The sequence below is a fragment of the Conger conger genome, chromosome 13 (assembly GCF_963514075.1).
Source record: "Conger conger chromosome 13, fConCon1.1, whole genome shotgun sequence".
NCBI classification, from domain to species: Eukaryota; Metazoa; Chordata; class Actinopteri; order Anguilliformes; family Congridae; genus Conger; species Conger conger.
In genome coordinates this window covers 40,776,855-40,791,136 of record NC_083772.1, presented here as the reverse complement: position 1 = coordinate 40,791,136, position 14,282 = coordinate 40,776,855, and the positions used below count along the sequence as shown (strand labels likewise).

Below are 14,282 nucleotides of genomic sequence, written 5' to 3'. Positions count from 1 at the left end.
TCCATCCAAATCATAACCCAATTACTGCACCAAAAAAAAAAACACCCTCTGTAATCTACACGTGGAAACGAACTATGGGGAACGACAGACCCGGGTTCAAAGATAAATCATTTCCGATTCCAGTAGCATTCCGCGCTCTATTGATCTTGCCTGCCGCAATTGAGCCTGCAAGGAGGAGTAGATGGGAAGGGTTAATGCTTCTGGGATCGTTTAACTCGTTCCAATACACCAGGCAAGCTTAGTCAGATGCAGAAGTGTATGTGAATCTAAAACAAATACTATTTGAAACCAGGTTTGGGGAACAAGCAACTAACAGTAACAGAAACCCAACATTAACAGTCAGGTTCAAAAGGGAAGTTTTTAATCGGATTTTGGTTTAATGGCAGTGGTCTGTGTTGGGGAGCAGGTGCCTACCCTACAAATGAGCAGTTATTTTACCAGAACACAACGTGCTTCCTGTAATGCCCTTCGTCCTTTTTCATACGACCTCCTCACGCTGGCTGTAACGGGCCCGGCTGCCCGGCAGCTGGGAAGCGGGGCGTCTCAGACAGGAAGCCCAAGACAAGACGGCCTGTGAAGTGCTGAGCGTAGAGAAATGCAATCCCGGCTGCAGAGACGCGGAAGACGCGCGGCCCAGCGTGCCGTGCTGCCGGGCGGCCCCAGCCTCGCTCTCCGCCTGCTGAGAGCCAATCGAAATTCATTTGTGTTAGTGCCTCCCCGAAACTGCACTGTCATGCAACACTGGAGACAGAGGTTTTTAAAAAAAAATAACGGTCCCGATCTAAAACACATGTAAATCTGTCAAAGCCTGCGCTACAGTACCACTGAATTCCAGCTACCGTAAGCCGGCTTCATTATCATTTTAAAAATTGATTTTTAAAAATGTATTTAACCGGGAAGGTCAAACGAAAAGAGGCCCAAAGAAACCGCAGGCAGGTAGATAATGAACCTGATCAACTGGGGCTGATTAAATGGGCAGACGGTTTGGGAATTTGATACCGGGGTCAACACCCCTGCTCTCTGTCGCGAAGGGTCATGTGATCCTATCTGACTACAGCGAGTCGTGACCTCAGTTTAACATCTGAGGCTGAAGACGGCGTGTGTGACAGCACTGTGTTCTTGTCTGGGTATCTTCTGAGGGGATCTTTTTCAGCTCAGTCTGCTCGGGGAGACTGTATCCTACTGGTCCAATGACATCACTTCCTGCAGAAACTTCACCACCAAACCGAGGTATTAACCAACCGCAGCCTGCTTAGCTTGCTCCCCACCAATCGTCAGACGAGTGGAGAAGCAAGGGTCCGTATAGCTGCTGGCTCATAGCTTCAAACGGCCCTGGTGAGATGTACGATACAACAAAGTGTCGCCAAGATTAACTGCCGCTCATTATGCCTTTCAGCTTCAGTATTAAAGGTACAATGGGTATAACGGTCAAGAGAGGAATTGCAGCGTCAAATACGCTCAACCACAACACTGTTTATCCCACCCTCTTCTCTGTGAACATGCTGACGTTGAAACGCCATTGGCTGTGGCAATTAGAATCAATTTTCAAGCAATGAGCTTGAATTAATGTACAGCTATACAATGTTTTGGTACAGAGTGCCGGACCATCAACTGCATATTTTGAAACCAGAATTTAAGGACTACAAACACAGGCAGAGGGTGAGTCAACATGTCAGTGAGCCTTTTTCAATGATAGGAAGGGATTTACAATAGTCTTGTAACAATGTTTTAACACAAACATCGAACCTATTGTACCTTTAAGAACAAAAGAGCCTTTTTTTTTGTTTTAGAATTTTAGTACTCAGTTCATTCATGCATTGGTACTGTCCACTGACTTTTTCAGAACAAACACTGACTTTCTCATAGAATAATGATGCTTCATCAACCCTCTTGAGGGTTGGACTTATCCCAAAGCATCAGTGAACCAATCATAGGGTTCTTTCATGCAGCTGACAGCAACGTCTTCTAATTGGTTGAAGTCAGTGATTGACAAAACCGGGTAGCTAAATCCACTACTGGGGTTACAGTGCCTCACTATTCCATCACCCCCCTGTCCCCTGGGTGTCGAAGGTATCGACTACAGATGGTATCGAACACCAATGCGCCCGCGTACATCACCAAAAAAGCTTTACCATGAGATTGCATATGATTGCAAAACAAATTCACAAAGTTGCTGCATGTACACAAAATCGCACAACCAACCAAGTAATAAGCCCCAGCTATATTACCGTTGAATATAGCCTGCGGTTTCGTACGGAGAGCTCTTCCCGTGAAAGCGCTCCTTCTTAATCACAAGTAAATTAGGCACGGCAGATCAATGAAATTAACCGCGCAGTCTGAGCTGAAGATGGGATTAATCTGAGAAGAGAGATAAGGGATCCATTCCTTTTCAACAGAACATGAAAAGTGCCAGATAATGACAATATTAGAAATAGCATATCCCTCACAATTTGCTAAATTTCGACAGAACGTCGCCTACTGGGATCCTCTATTCCCCCGCTCTGCGGCAATTAAGCCAATTTAAAATCCGACTGCCTCAGCCTTTCTCCGAGCGCTTCCAAGGTACAGTACAGCCCAGATGGCAATTAAGTAGCATTAAAATGAGAAAATACAGGAGCCGCCATTTGTAAATGGTTTCACGGGAGCTGTGTGAATGCTGGAGGTTGACGTTGAGTCCTTGGTCCTTGGACACAATGCCGCTTTTACTGTGGATAGGCAATACAGTAATGGAAAATACCTTGAATATGCATACACGGGAAAGATGTGGAAACTGAAACACAAAGCAAAGGTTTTGCCATGCGCAAGCTGTTGACCTGCTCGGGGGGGGTCATGGTCTGAACGAAGGTATCAGTAAGAGTGAATGGCAGGGCAATTAAATGCAAAGTCAGAATTTCACCTCAGCGAGGATGAGTAACAGTCGACGTTATGTTAGTTTAGTTCAATAATCGCGTCGCGGACGCGGATGTATTTCAGGTTTACGTATCGCTCGGGAAATGAAAGAGAAGCTCTTTTCACCACTTTGGGTCCCGCTTTTATTTAATGATGGAGAAACCGATTTATTTCAGCGCAGGCTTGAGAGGAACAGAGGAGTGCTACAGCACTGCGCCGCAGCACTAAAAATAGCCTACCTTTCGCTGCGAGCCACGCCAATAGTTTACAGCGTCCTCTGCAATTACAATCCCTCGGAATCGCTTGGGCTGAAAGTTTCTAACGCCGCGACCTTGAAGCTTATAAATGGCTCGGCGGGGAGCGGAACGTCGCTGGCCCACTTGGCAGGAGAGCTGCATTTGAGTCCTTCATTTGTGAGAAAAAGTTCCTTTTTCCGCCATTTTCCAAACACCTGCTGGGCCGGAGAGATTGATGGCCGCTGAACTTTTAGAGCGAAGGGCGAGGAGAGCTCAAAATATGCAGTCGAATCCCCCACCCCCACCCCCCAGATTGGCCCAGACAGGCACTGACAGTGGCTGTATGACAGTGGTAACCGACCCTGCTGCTGGAGATCTACCTGTAGGTTTTCACTTCAACCCTAATTGGGCATAACTGACTCTACTAATCAGAGGTGGAAAATACAGGTTCAGAAAATAGAAGTCCTCCCCAGGATTTTATGCCAATCAGCACAGTTCTTCAGCCAGGAGGTAGAACTACTTATAGAAATCAGCTGGCTGAGTGGAGAGGAGGAAAAAACACATGGTAGGACTTTTACTTTCTGACCCCTGGACTTTCCACCTGCGCTGCTAATTAGCAGCTCAACAAGATCCCTGGCTGTTGAGTGAGGTGTGCTTTGTTAGGGTTGGTGTGAAAACCTGCAGTATGGTAGATCTCCAAGAGCAGGGTTGGGTAGCACTGATTTTTGAGGAGATGGGCAGAGTGGCGTCGATCTCACCCCCCAAGTGAGACTGACACCTGAGAGGGGTTTTTTTGGGGGGGGGGGCGGGTGGGGGGGGGGCGGTGGAGGGTGATGCCCTAGTACTGGGCACACACTCACATTCAAAGAGGTTCCCTAAAGGTGGTCACATAAGGAGATGGAACGTGGAGCTCAAGGCCCCCTCCAACCATCGCCCACCACCACCAGAAAATACCCATGATTCAGCGCTGGCTGTCCCACAATGCTCCAGGCACTAAACGGGGAGGTTTCTGCTGTGTTTGTATTGGGTTTTTTAATTTATTTATTTTTTTCAAAGGAGGCAGAGACTGGCTGTGATCCAGAGCTCAGCAAACGCAGCCTAGCACAGGCAGAAAAAACAGAAAAGTGCTTCTGCCAGCTGACAGCTTGAGACGGCAGCATTTTCAGCAGAAGGACAGAGCGTTCCACGCCGCTTCTTGGCTGTGAGGTACGAGAGCACGGAGCATATGCAGACAGGCACGGGAGCGTGTGGGGGGGGGGGGGTGGTTAATGCTCCAACCAGAGACGAACGCGTGACAACCCAGACGCCCAGGTCACCGCAGACCGGGGAGCAGCTAACAATCCAACTAAAGAGAGCAGCCATTTCAGGGTCATTTCCATTTTTTCAGACCAGGGAATAACCATTGGAAACCAGCCAACTGGAGTCAGCATAATGGGGGTCGTTTCATCCATTTTTACTTTTTTCACATTACTACAGCAGACGGACCACTGAAGATCCTTTTTGAATGTTTATACCCCCTGACCCCACCCATAACTGTGTCAGGGGTCCCCTGGTCTGGGGGCTCATCAGTGGTGAGCTGGTGCAGCCATTTTAATTTACATTTTAAAAACTGTGGCTTATGTTACCATTTGCCCTTCCTGCACATTGATCTGTACACTGTGTACTTTTCTGGCAATGCTCTGTTGGTCCCCTTGACTAAAGTTATACTGTACGTGAAACAAATGAAGCTTGCGTGCGTGTCTGTGTGTGTCTGTCTCTGTGTGTGTTTATTTTCTCAATTATTTTATTCTATTAATAAGCCATTCAGTCATAAGATTAAATTACTAGCGCCACAAATGTTCGAAGATGCTGCATAGATATCATACACAATATCATGACACTGAACTCAGGTACCATTCAACAATACAAACTGACTGGTCTGAAATTATCCCTATTTAGACTAGCATATCATTATTATATATTATGGTCGTTATTATTATTATTATCATCATTTGTATTATACAATTCAAAGAGTGGTTAAAATAAGTATTGTAACACGTGATTGCTTTGAAAAAAAGCTCACAAAAAAAGCACAATACAAACTTTTCTTTCTTTTTTTATGTCTTCAAATATGTGAGCCAATTCCCAATGACATCTGGAGAACAGTAGTCTAATCCACTGCAGCCAATTCACGAGAGACCCTAAAGAGGCGCGCCTCCCTCTGGACACGAATGGTACTGCAAGGTTAAGTAAGTCCATGAGGACACGGTTTTTTCTTAATAGAAAACTTAAAAAAGATCAGCCAAGATATAAATATGGCCCACTATTTTCCAAGTATGAAATAAGTTCTATATTTTTATTCAAAACTGGAACAAAGAACGAACTGAATGTCCTTTATATTAGGAAGACGCATCCAATTGCCAGTCCTCAGCAGCACAATCATTATACATCCTTGGGCAGAGTTACAGCAAAATGCAAATACAGAGAGACAGAGATGCGTTAACGTCAGTTAAGTAAGAATAAATTAACTGGCGTGGCTTCACGAGGAGAGAAAAGAAAAGTTAAAAGCGGAGACTTACACTAATCGAGTCCTTCCAGCACCCAAGTTTCTAAATCACATAAATATGCTACAGTGTTAAATCTAATCATGAAATAAATCTAATTTCATTAATGATTTCTACTTACGGTCGAAAAGATAGTTTCCCACTAACAATTTCAATAATCTGCCTATTACCCGTAGCCTACATTTAAATACAACTCATGTTCAACTTTCATGTAAAAGTTCAGTTAAGCAGCATTAACTGGTGACCTAAACGCATAATATTATTAACATATACTCCAAGCATAATCGTACGAAGAAATCGATATTGAAGATGTTCAAAAGCAGCTATTACGGCTTTGTGCGTTTATTATAATGGCATAAATTCCGGCAAAGACACAAAGCAGATATTTTTCATTTGCAAAAATCCATCATATCAAAATATTAAATCTGTAAATGTAACATAATCCAAACTAGATCATTCATTTTCCGCGAAAATTACACGACAATTACAGTTCAAGACAATTAAATAAATCTCGGTTGTAAAAAAAAGTCTCAAAATTCCAAGAAAATGAATGTGAAAAAAGACAACAGGCAAAAAGCAAGCGACACATGCTACAGTAGTTGTAACTTGAGCAGAGAGCGGTATTAAATATTGCACTTCAACTCACCTTGAGCTGCCGTTCCTCGGGTGCTGAATACACTTGCTATCAAAGTAGCCACATACCAAATCATAGTACTATCGCCAGCCAGAGAGAAACCTCATTATATCTCAAAGTGCCCCTTTCAATATATCTTTCATAGCCGAGCCCTTTTGACGGCGAACGCACAATCTCCCGCGGACACCCTTTTATTCATGCCCCGTGCACGTTGTCTTCAGCGCGTCCCTTCATTCCTTTCCCACCCCTGCTCTCCTTTCGCATCCTCTCTCCCAGACAGAGCACCTGCACCACTGAAGCGATCGCTGCTCCAGCAGATTTTTTTAAAGCGAGCCACGGTGAAACCGAACGTGGGCGATGTAGTAAGCGCTCGGTCTGCCTCCGCGATGCTCTCATTGGACGGGGCGAGGACGCTGGTGGGCGTGAATGGGTCACTCCTCCTACAAACCCACTGTCGGATGCCAGGAGGACGAGGCGAGCGTTGATTCAAGGTGAGTTGTAGCGCGCGACTGCCCAGGAGCCGCAGTATCATGCGCAATGACAGAGCTGGGTTCGGAACTCCCCGTCCCGGCGTCCTGACTCCTTTGTCTTGAATGTGCAAGCTCAGAGAGAACGCTCGAGAGCAATATCAATGCAATCATTTACCTGTGTAAGCGACTGATTATGTTATATTGACAACGGAGAACAGCTTCACGAGAGCGCATCCTACCATTTCTTATGGTAGGCTAAATAGCAGTTAATACGAGCTTCGAGGAAATGGATCAGTTATTTAAATTGTGGTCATATTTGAAATGAGCTAAACTAGTCAGTACAACTGGAACTACACTTAAATGGGCATCACTGACTTGAATGGAGCAGCAATGTGGATACAATGTGTTTTAAATGTAGCAACACATAGTGAAATATATCTCCCGCCTGACAAAATGACAATCAATCAGCTGTTCAGAAAATGAGCTTTGTGTAATTTGTCAGCGCAGCCGACAAGTGGCAGACAGGAAAGCTGTAACCCGATCACAAATGTACAGGTCTTCAGACATCCTTGAGAAAATGAAAAAATGCCCTTCACATTCACACGAATGCAATATTCACCTTTCAGACTGAACCAGGGAATGGTGTCAGTGAGGTCTGTCTGTGATGAAACCCACTGCAGGGAAGGCTGAACAGGCTTACTGGCAGCACATTGGACATCATGGTATATTGTTTAATCCCAGACATTATAGAATGTGATTCCTGTGATTCCAGAGCAGAACCCAGTCTAGTTCAAGTGTTCTTTGTCTGGGAGCTTTCACGCCTCACACCTATGATGGAGGGCTCCATAAAGGACGAAAAAGGGCTCCTCTATGGAGACAAGCCAAAGAACCATTTTTAGTGTAGTGTACAGTAGTATAGTGAGAATTCAATGACAGCTTGCGTAATCGCGTGTGTGTGTGTGTGTGTGTGTGTGTGTGTGTTTGATAGAGCACATGTGTGGTCACAGGCCAGTGCGTGTGCGGTTTTTCTTCAGTGAGGACAGCACTTGTTGGTTTCAGACGATAACCTTTAGCATTTCGCATTTTTCACGTTCTCTCCGGGTCCACTCATACAGGAGTTTCATGGGCTGTGCCTGCGTTTCTGTACCCTACTTTGTCCTGCGATGTTTTACCAGAACAATTAAGGTAAAAACCCGGGAACCTGAGGACACGGCAGCATTTTTTCACAAACCAATGACAACAGAGATCTCAGTTTATGTGTCTTACAACATCATTATCTAGGCTTTTCTTTATTTTAACCCCTTATGGGTTAGCTTTACATCTCCCTTAACAGAAAGATGTGACCTGCGTGTTACATCTCCCTTAACAGACAGATGTGACCTGTGTGTTACCTTTATCGCCTTTAACAGATGGATGCGAGGCCAGCGTTGTATTTGATCATATGACCGTTCAAATGCATTTATTCTTAGGCCTTTCTATGGGTTTTCTACAAGGGGCCTCAGTCCATAATGGATTAAGTCAATGTGAGAATGTTATTGATGTGTTTATTGTTAATGATCTATTATTTTACTCCCAAAATAAGGAGTTGGTAGTAATGTGCTTGAACAATACTGGCACACGTATGGGAAAGATTTTCCTCAATAAAGAGCATTATTAGGAAGTTACAGTTTAATTAGCACTGAGGATGGTATGCAGAGCGAAAATAAAATAAAATAGATTTCCATTCATACTCTAAAATTGGGTCGCACAATATTTCAGTCAAGACTCAAGTGGCTTTCCACCAAATTGCAGCTGTAAGGTTGGTTCTTGCAGTGAATGCAGCCATTTCTCACAATTTCTAATCTCGATAGCTCTCCCAGAATATTGCCTCACTCGAGGTGGGGCAGCTCAAATGAACAATGTGAACCACCCTACACTGGAGAACGTAATCATTTCTTGACGCAGGCCAGAACAGTCAAACAAACCTCTTATAACTGACTTTAAATAATCCTTGACCAAGATGACTAATAACAGTTATTAAAATAATTTGTGGCAAAAAAACCCATATAGAAATAAAAATGCGAATTACATTTTTCTGTTTTGGCTACCTTATTTGACCTAAGTGTAAAAGGTAACATTTATTATTATTAATTAGATGGTCAGGCAAATGGATGATTTGATTTGATTACAGCCAATGATCATCTGGACTTTATTAGATTTTTATTTTGAAAGTAAGAATGACTGATGGCTAATTTCAGAAAGAGCACACAGTAGATATTTAGGTTATGTTCTGAATTCTGTTTCCAAGCTATGAGTTTTGTGTAATTTAACTGGTAATTTTACATGGAGGGCTTCATGAATGATTGTCAGGGTACGATTTTCGCCTTGCTGCCCAGTGCAGACAATATTTCTAATGGAAACCCTGGTCTATTGCCAATCCCATTAACTCTAAATATGCTATCCTCAGTGCCTTTATACTGTAGCAACCATTTGACACAAACTGTACTGTACATAGAAAATAACACCACTACCCTGTGTAAAAGCCAGCTATGACCAGCTTGAAATTACCAGCTACCAGCTGTTTCACACAGCTCAAGCTGGTCAAACCCTGTTGAGTATGGAGCTGGTCTGAAACAGTCAACCAAAGCTTGAACTGTTTTTGTCAGCAGGACAGCTTTATGTTTCTTCTCATTATTATTCAGTATTTTGCTTCTGACAGATAGAAAGATAAATATTGAAATGTACAATATTTCAAATGTGCATAGTAACGTCATGTCTTTGGACTGTGGGAGGAAACCGGAGTACCCGGAGGAAACCCACACGAACACGGGGAGAACATGCAAACTCCACACAAGGAGGCCCCGGCCGACCGGGATTCGAACCCTGGACCACCTAGCTGTGAGGCGGCAGTACTACCCACTGCACCATCTGTGCCGCCTCTTTTGTTCATATACAACATACAACATTTTTTACCAAAGTTTATTTTTGTTTCTGTGCAACCAGGACAGGTTTCATGGTTTCATGAACCCCAAAAAAGGGTGGGGCTAACTTGTGTTATTAGTGCCTTATCGGATTTGAACCAATCACTGTTGTGATATACTAAATAAAGGATATCGATCGGTTCATACTCAGGGAGGAAAACAGAAAAGGATCCGGGATCATATTAACTGAGGCTAATTGAGTCTGGCCTGTGTTGCAGACATTAATGTCATGCAGTAGATGACCAATGAACAGTAAATTGCCAAAAGCCAATGAGGAAAATATAAAACATTTCTTGGCTAAATTATTAACTTTAAATATCCTAGCTTTTCAATCTGTCTAAAGTTTTATGGAATATGGAAAATATGAAATGTAATGAAAATATGAGTAATTGCCAGCTTTAAGACATCCGTTTTTAATCATCTTTGGGGCAATGTGTAAAGATATTCTAGAAGTAAGTGAGAAATCAAGCAAATTAAACATACATTACATTGCGGAAAAAGAGCATGTGTGCTCAGTCATCCCTATATAAATGAAGGTTCAATTAAAATAAAAAAATAAATAAATCATTAAATTATGATATTTCTATTTGGGGATGGGGGGGCAATATAAGCATGGAAATCTAAGAGGAGAAATATTATATTTTATACATTCCATTTGAATTCTATTCTACCCAGTTTCACGGATGAATGGCTTAATCTCAACTCCGGCCCTCTAACACAAGGCCACAAATTTAGATTGTTCTTGACTCGACCATTGAAGAACAATACAAACAAATGGTAATTATAGCTGACTGATTTTGCGCTATAATACAAGATAATTTGTAGGCTGCGCAGTTCATTCCAGTACAACTTCCAACACCGGCAGCATTTGGACCAAATAAATGACAATTGATTCCATGCTGCTTGTGGGGTCAATAATTTGAATTCCTGAATTAGTAGGACAAACAGAAGCCTACCTTTGAGCTCTATACAGTATGTTTTAGTTCTCCTGCTCATGCTGTTTGTGCATCCACATATATGAAACGATGCTCATGGTGTGGGTTGTCTGAAAATCAGGGGCCAGCTGGACATTAAAAAAAGTTCAGCGCTAAGCCAGCCCCAGGAAGCCCAATAAAAATAGTCAAGATATCAAAAGAAATTAAGTGGCCTCCTCAATCCAGAGTGTTTTTTTTCTGGGCATATCTAGTACCTAGCGGAAGAGTCAGCCATTTGTGCTGTCCGGAGATATGAAAACCAAGTAAACAGCTGTTCGTTTCTTTCTACAAGGACATGAAAACCTCAGTACTAGTCCAGACTCTTTCGACGTAAGCCTTTAACGTTTGCCGCAGAAACAGGCTATGACTGGAAGGTCGTTGTGGCAGTACTGGTTTCTAGCCGCATATTGCACAGGGAGGGCAGTTGCATCAGCGGGGTTCCCCTTCCCTCATCACGCAAGGGTGACTTTGGTCATTCGGGCACCTGCGGTCCGCCAGTGCCAGCTTCCGTCACCTCCTCACAGGCCCAGAGCGGCCCTACCGGTCGGGTAGAGCCGCTAAAATATATTCTACACCGGACAGTACCACCCAGGTCTGGATTTGGCAGCGCTTCAAATACAGAAATACATTTGGTTTGGTGTTCTAAACAGACACCCCAATTACAGGACTTTCCGTGGCCATTCAGTAGCTCTACAAACAAATCAAGTTATAATGTCTGAATGTCTCAGAGTGGAAATGATTAGATCAAATCTGAAAGACGTTGATGGAATGGAATGAATATTGAATAGCTCTGAAATGAATCACTCGGTTCACTCAATCAAATCTTCTCCAACATTTGCACTGATACTAACCCAGTTAAACAGCAAGCTGCACTGCTGCTAACCCAGTCAAACAGCAAGCTGCACTGATACTAAACCAGTCAAACAGCAAGCTAGCATGCTAGCCAGATAGACAAGCAACATATTTTCCCCGTTCAAAATCCTCCTCCTTTTTCTCCATTTTTTGTGATTAGATGTTTTGTTGTTGCAACACTATCAGTTATTAGCTGAATATCGGTATCACCGACTGCAACAAATATTGTTGTCATGTTATTGCAGAATAGTTTGGTGTACCAAAGCCTAAAAGTGCGTATTTGTTCCACAGATGCTGCGAGGCTCAAGTGTGCAAGCGAGACTTTGAGACCTTGGCTGCATATGTGGTGATTTTTCAGCGCAATGACTGCACATCTCAGCTGGGGGACTGCAGAGTGACGCCTGTTGTGTTGGCTAAGGGCCCGCAAGCTTGCACACCGACTGGCGGTGTGTGTTACAGAAACACGACAGGCGTTTCCAAATTTGTAAAAACAAAAGAAAAATACGGAGGAAATCGAGCTGCCAAAGAGAAACTGCATCTCGGAACGCAGCTAAAATTACTCTGACGCGGCAAATCCACACCCAATAATACACTTGGATTTGTCAGGTTAATAAATTAACTTAATCTGTGAATTCATCCGTTACATTGTTTAGCTATCAGAAACCCGTCAAACAATTTAAATAATGAAGCACTTGCATTAATGCTTACATATTGTATACAAAGTGCAGTAATACCCGAGAGCAGGTGTACAGTACGTACAAGGAATCTCCTTACAAATACTGCAGCAAATTCACAACTGAGGACTAAAATTACACTACGTATGAATTAGGCTTGAAACCATCTGCACAGAAATAGCAAAAATTAGCAACTTTTTTTGTTCCCATCTGTCTCCAAAGAGAGAAAACCTGCAGCCCTCATCGATTTATGATTCTCAGTTCTATGTAGGTCACTTCATCTCTAGGCACTCCGCATCACTGCAAAAACCGATCCTAAAATATATCACGGTTCACTATGTCCTCAAAACATTTCACAAACAGAACTCCTGCACGGTTCACTCATGAAAGGGTCTCAGAAGCACCGAGTCCTACAGCTGCTGGTTCAAGGCAGAGCGGCCATCTTGTGTCTACACCAGGGGTGGACAACCCAGGTCCTGGAGAGCTGCAGGGTCTGCCGGTCTTTGTTTGTTACTCAGCAGTTAATTGAGGCAGCCGATTACACAACAGTGGTTATTGTATTCAAAGACGAGCTGAAATCAAAATTCACCTTTTGCTCAGTTTAGTCAATTCTGCATTGTGATACACTGCGGATGAATCAGACACAGATTCTGTCGAGTCACTCTCTCACGCTGAGTGGAGGAGCTGCACAGTCTCTGACTCCAAATTATACAAAATGGCGGCACCTGTTTCAACACGCTCTTCACAAGCTCATTGACAGTCATGTGACAGCGTGATGTAATAGGCACCCAGTCCGTATTTCTTCTACAGTCGACGAGTACAGGTGTAGGGCTTAAATCCTACTGTTGCCTTGTTAGTTATTTTAAGAGCACCATTTTGTGCAGCCCTGCCTTTGTTCTTTTAGTTACTTTAACGGAAGAGTTGTGTTAATTGGTGGGGCCTAAAACTTCCCTTCAAACTAATCATTGATCTCAATCTGTTTTCTTTAATTTTTATTGAATTACAAGCGTGTGAACCATCTGCATAATCAATCGGCATCTTGTGTTACATGATGAATACACAATAATTTCTAAAAATCTGTTTTAATCACCTAACAGTGGTGGAGACTTCCCCTGGTTTTCCTTGAGTATCAATACAATGATTCATTCACCATACTCAGTCCCATCAGAGACAGCCAGCTCTCCCAAATTAGGCAGTTTAGCAGCATGTGCCTAATCTATTTATTGTGCACATTTCACCAACATTCGCGGACGTGTAGACTTCTTTTCCGCGCTCACAGTCGGAAATCGGATTTTTAACTGATATGATTTAATACGTAGAAACAGTGAGTTAGCTACTTGTCAATTGACTCGTCCTATCCTTCACACTTTTTCCCCCCCAAGAGAAATGAACGAAAATGAATTGAAACAGAAATCAATGATTAGTTTAGGGGAAAGTGTTGAGCCCCGTTGATTCTGAGCTGACGAGACGGCGCCGGTGAGATGGTACCTGCGCGCTGCGCAGCGTTTGGTTGGGGCTCTGCTGGCGAGGGGCGGGCGGCCTGGGCTCTGCCGCAGCTGTCAGCTGTTTCCTGCGCGCTGGCCTCGGCCCATCCCTCCGCCCGGAGAGGGGCTGCTCACTACGCCTCTCCGTGTTTTTGGGGGGAGGGGCGATGTGGGTCAGTCTGCGAGCGGGGTCCCTGGAGATGAGCCTGTCTGTCCGTCTGTCCGTTGGCATCGCCGCGATGTCACCTCCGCTCGAAGAGACAACCGTCTGTCTGTCTGTCTGTCTACATGACAGCGATGCAATTGCTATGCCTATGAGTCCGATTGTATGTAAGACAGAAATATGACCATGTCGGTTTGTGACAAGTGGAAAGTGACATGGCCAATATTACAACGTAGGCACTGTCTGTCCTCGTATAACATTACAATTATTTAGCTGATGCTTTTATCTAAAGGGACTTACAGTTGTAAGGGTATTTCCATTGTATCAGGCAGTATATAATCTTGATAATACTATGGTGTCATTGCATATAACAGTGAAGTCTCTAAAAATAGTGCAATGCAAA

At 43.5% G+C, this 14,282-nt stretch overlaps 1 protein-coding gene across 1 annotated transcript in view; it reads right to left on the bottom strand.

Moving 5' to 3' along the window:
- Positions 1–6,579, bottom strand: part of igsf9ba (immunoglobulin superfamily, member 9Ba) — a 122,683-nt gene extending 116,104 nt beyond the window's left edge. Inside the window, exon 1 of the mRNA XM_061218032.1 lies at positions 6,315–6,579. Coding sequence (XP_061074016.1) covers positions 6,315–6,378 — 64 coding nt within the window. The 5' untranslated portion in view covers positions 6,379–6,579. The remainder of the gene's footprint in view (positions 1–6,314) is intronic.
- Between the last annotated feature and the right edge of the window lie 7,703 nt (positions 6,580–14,282).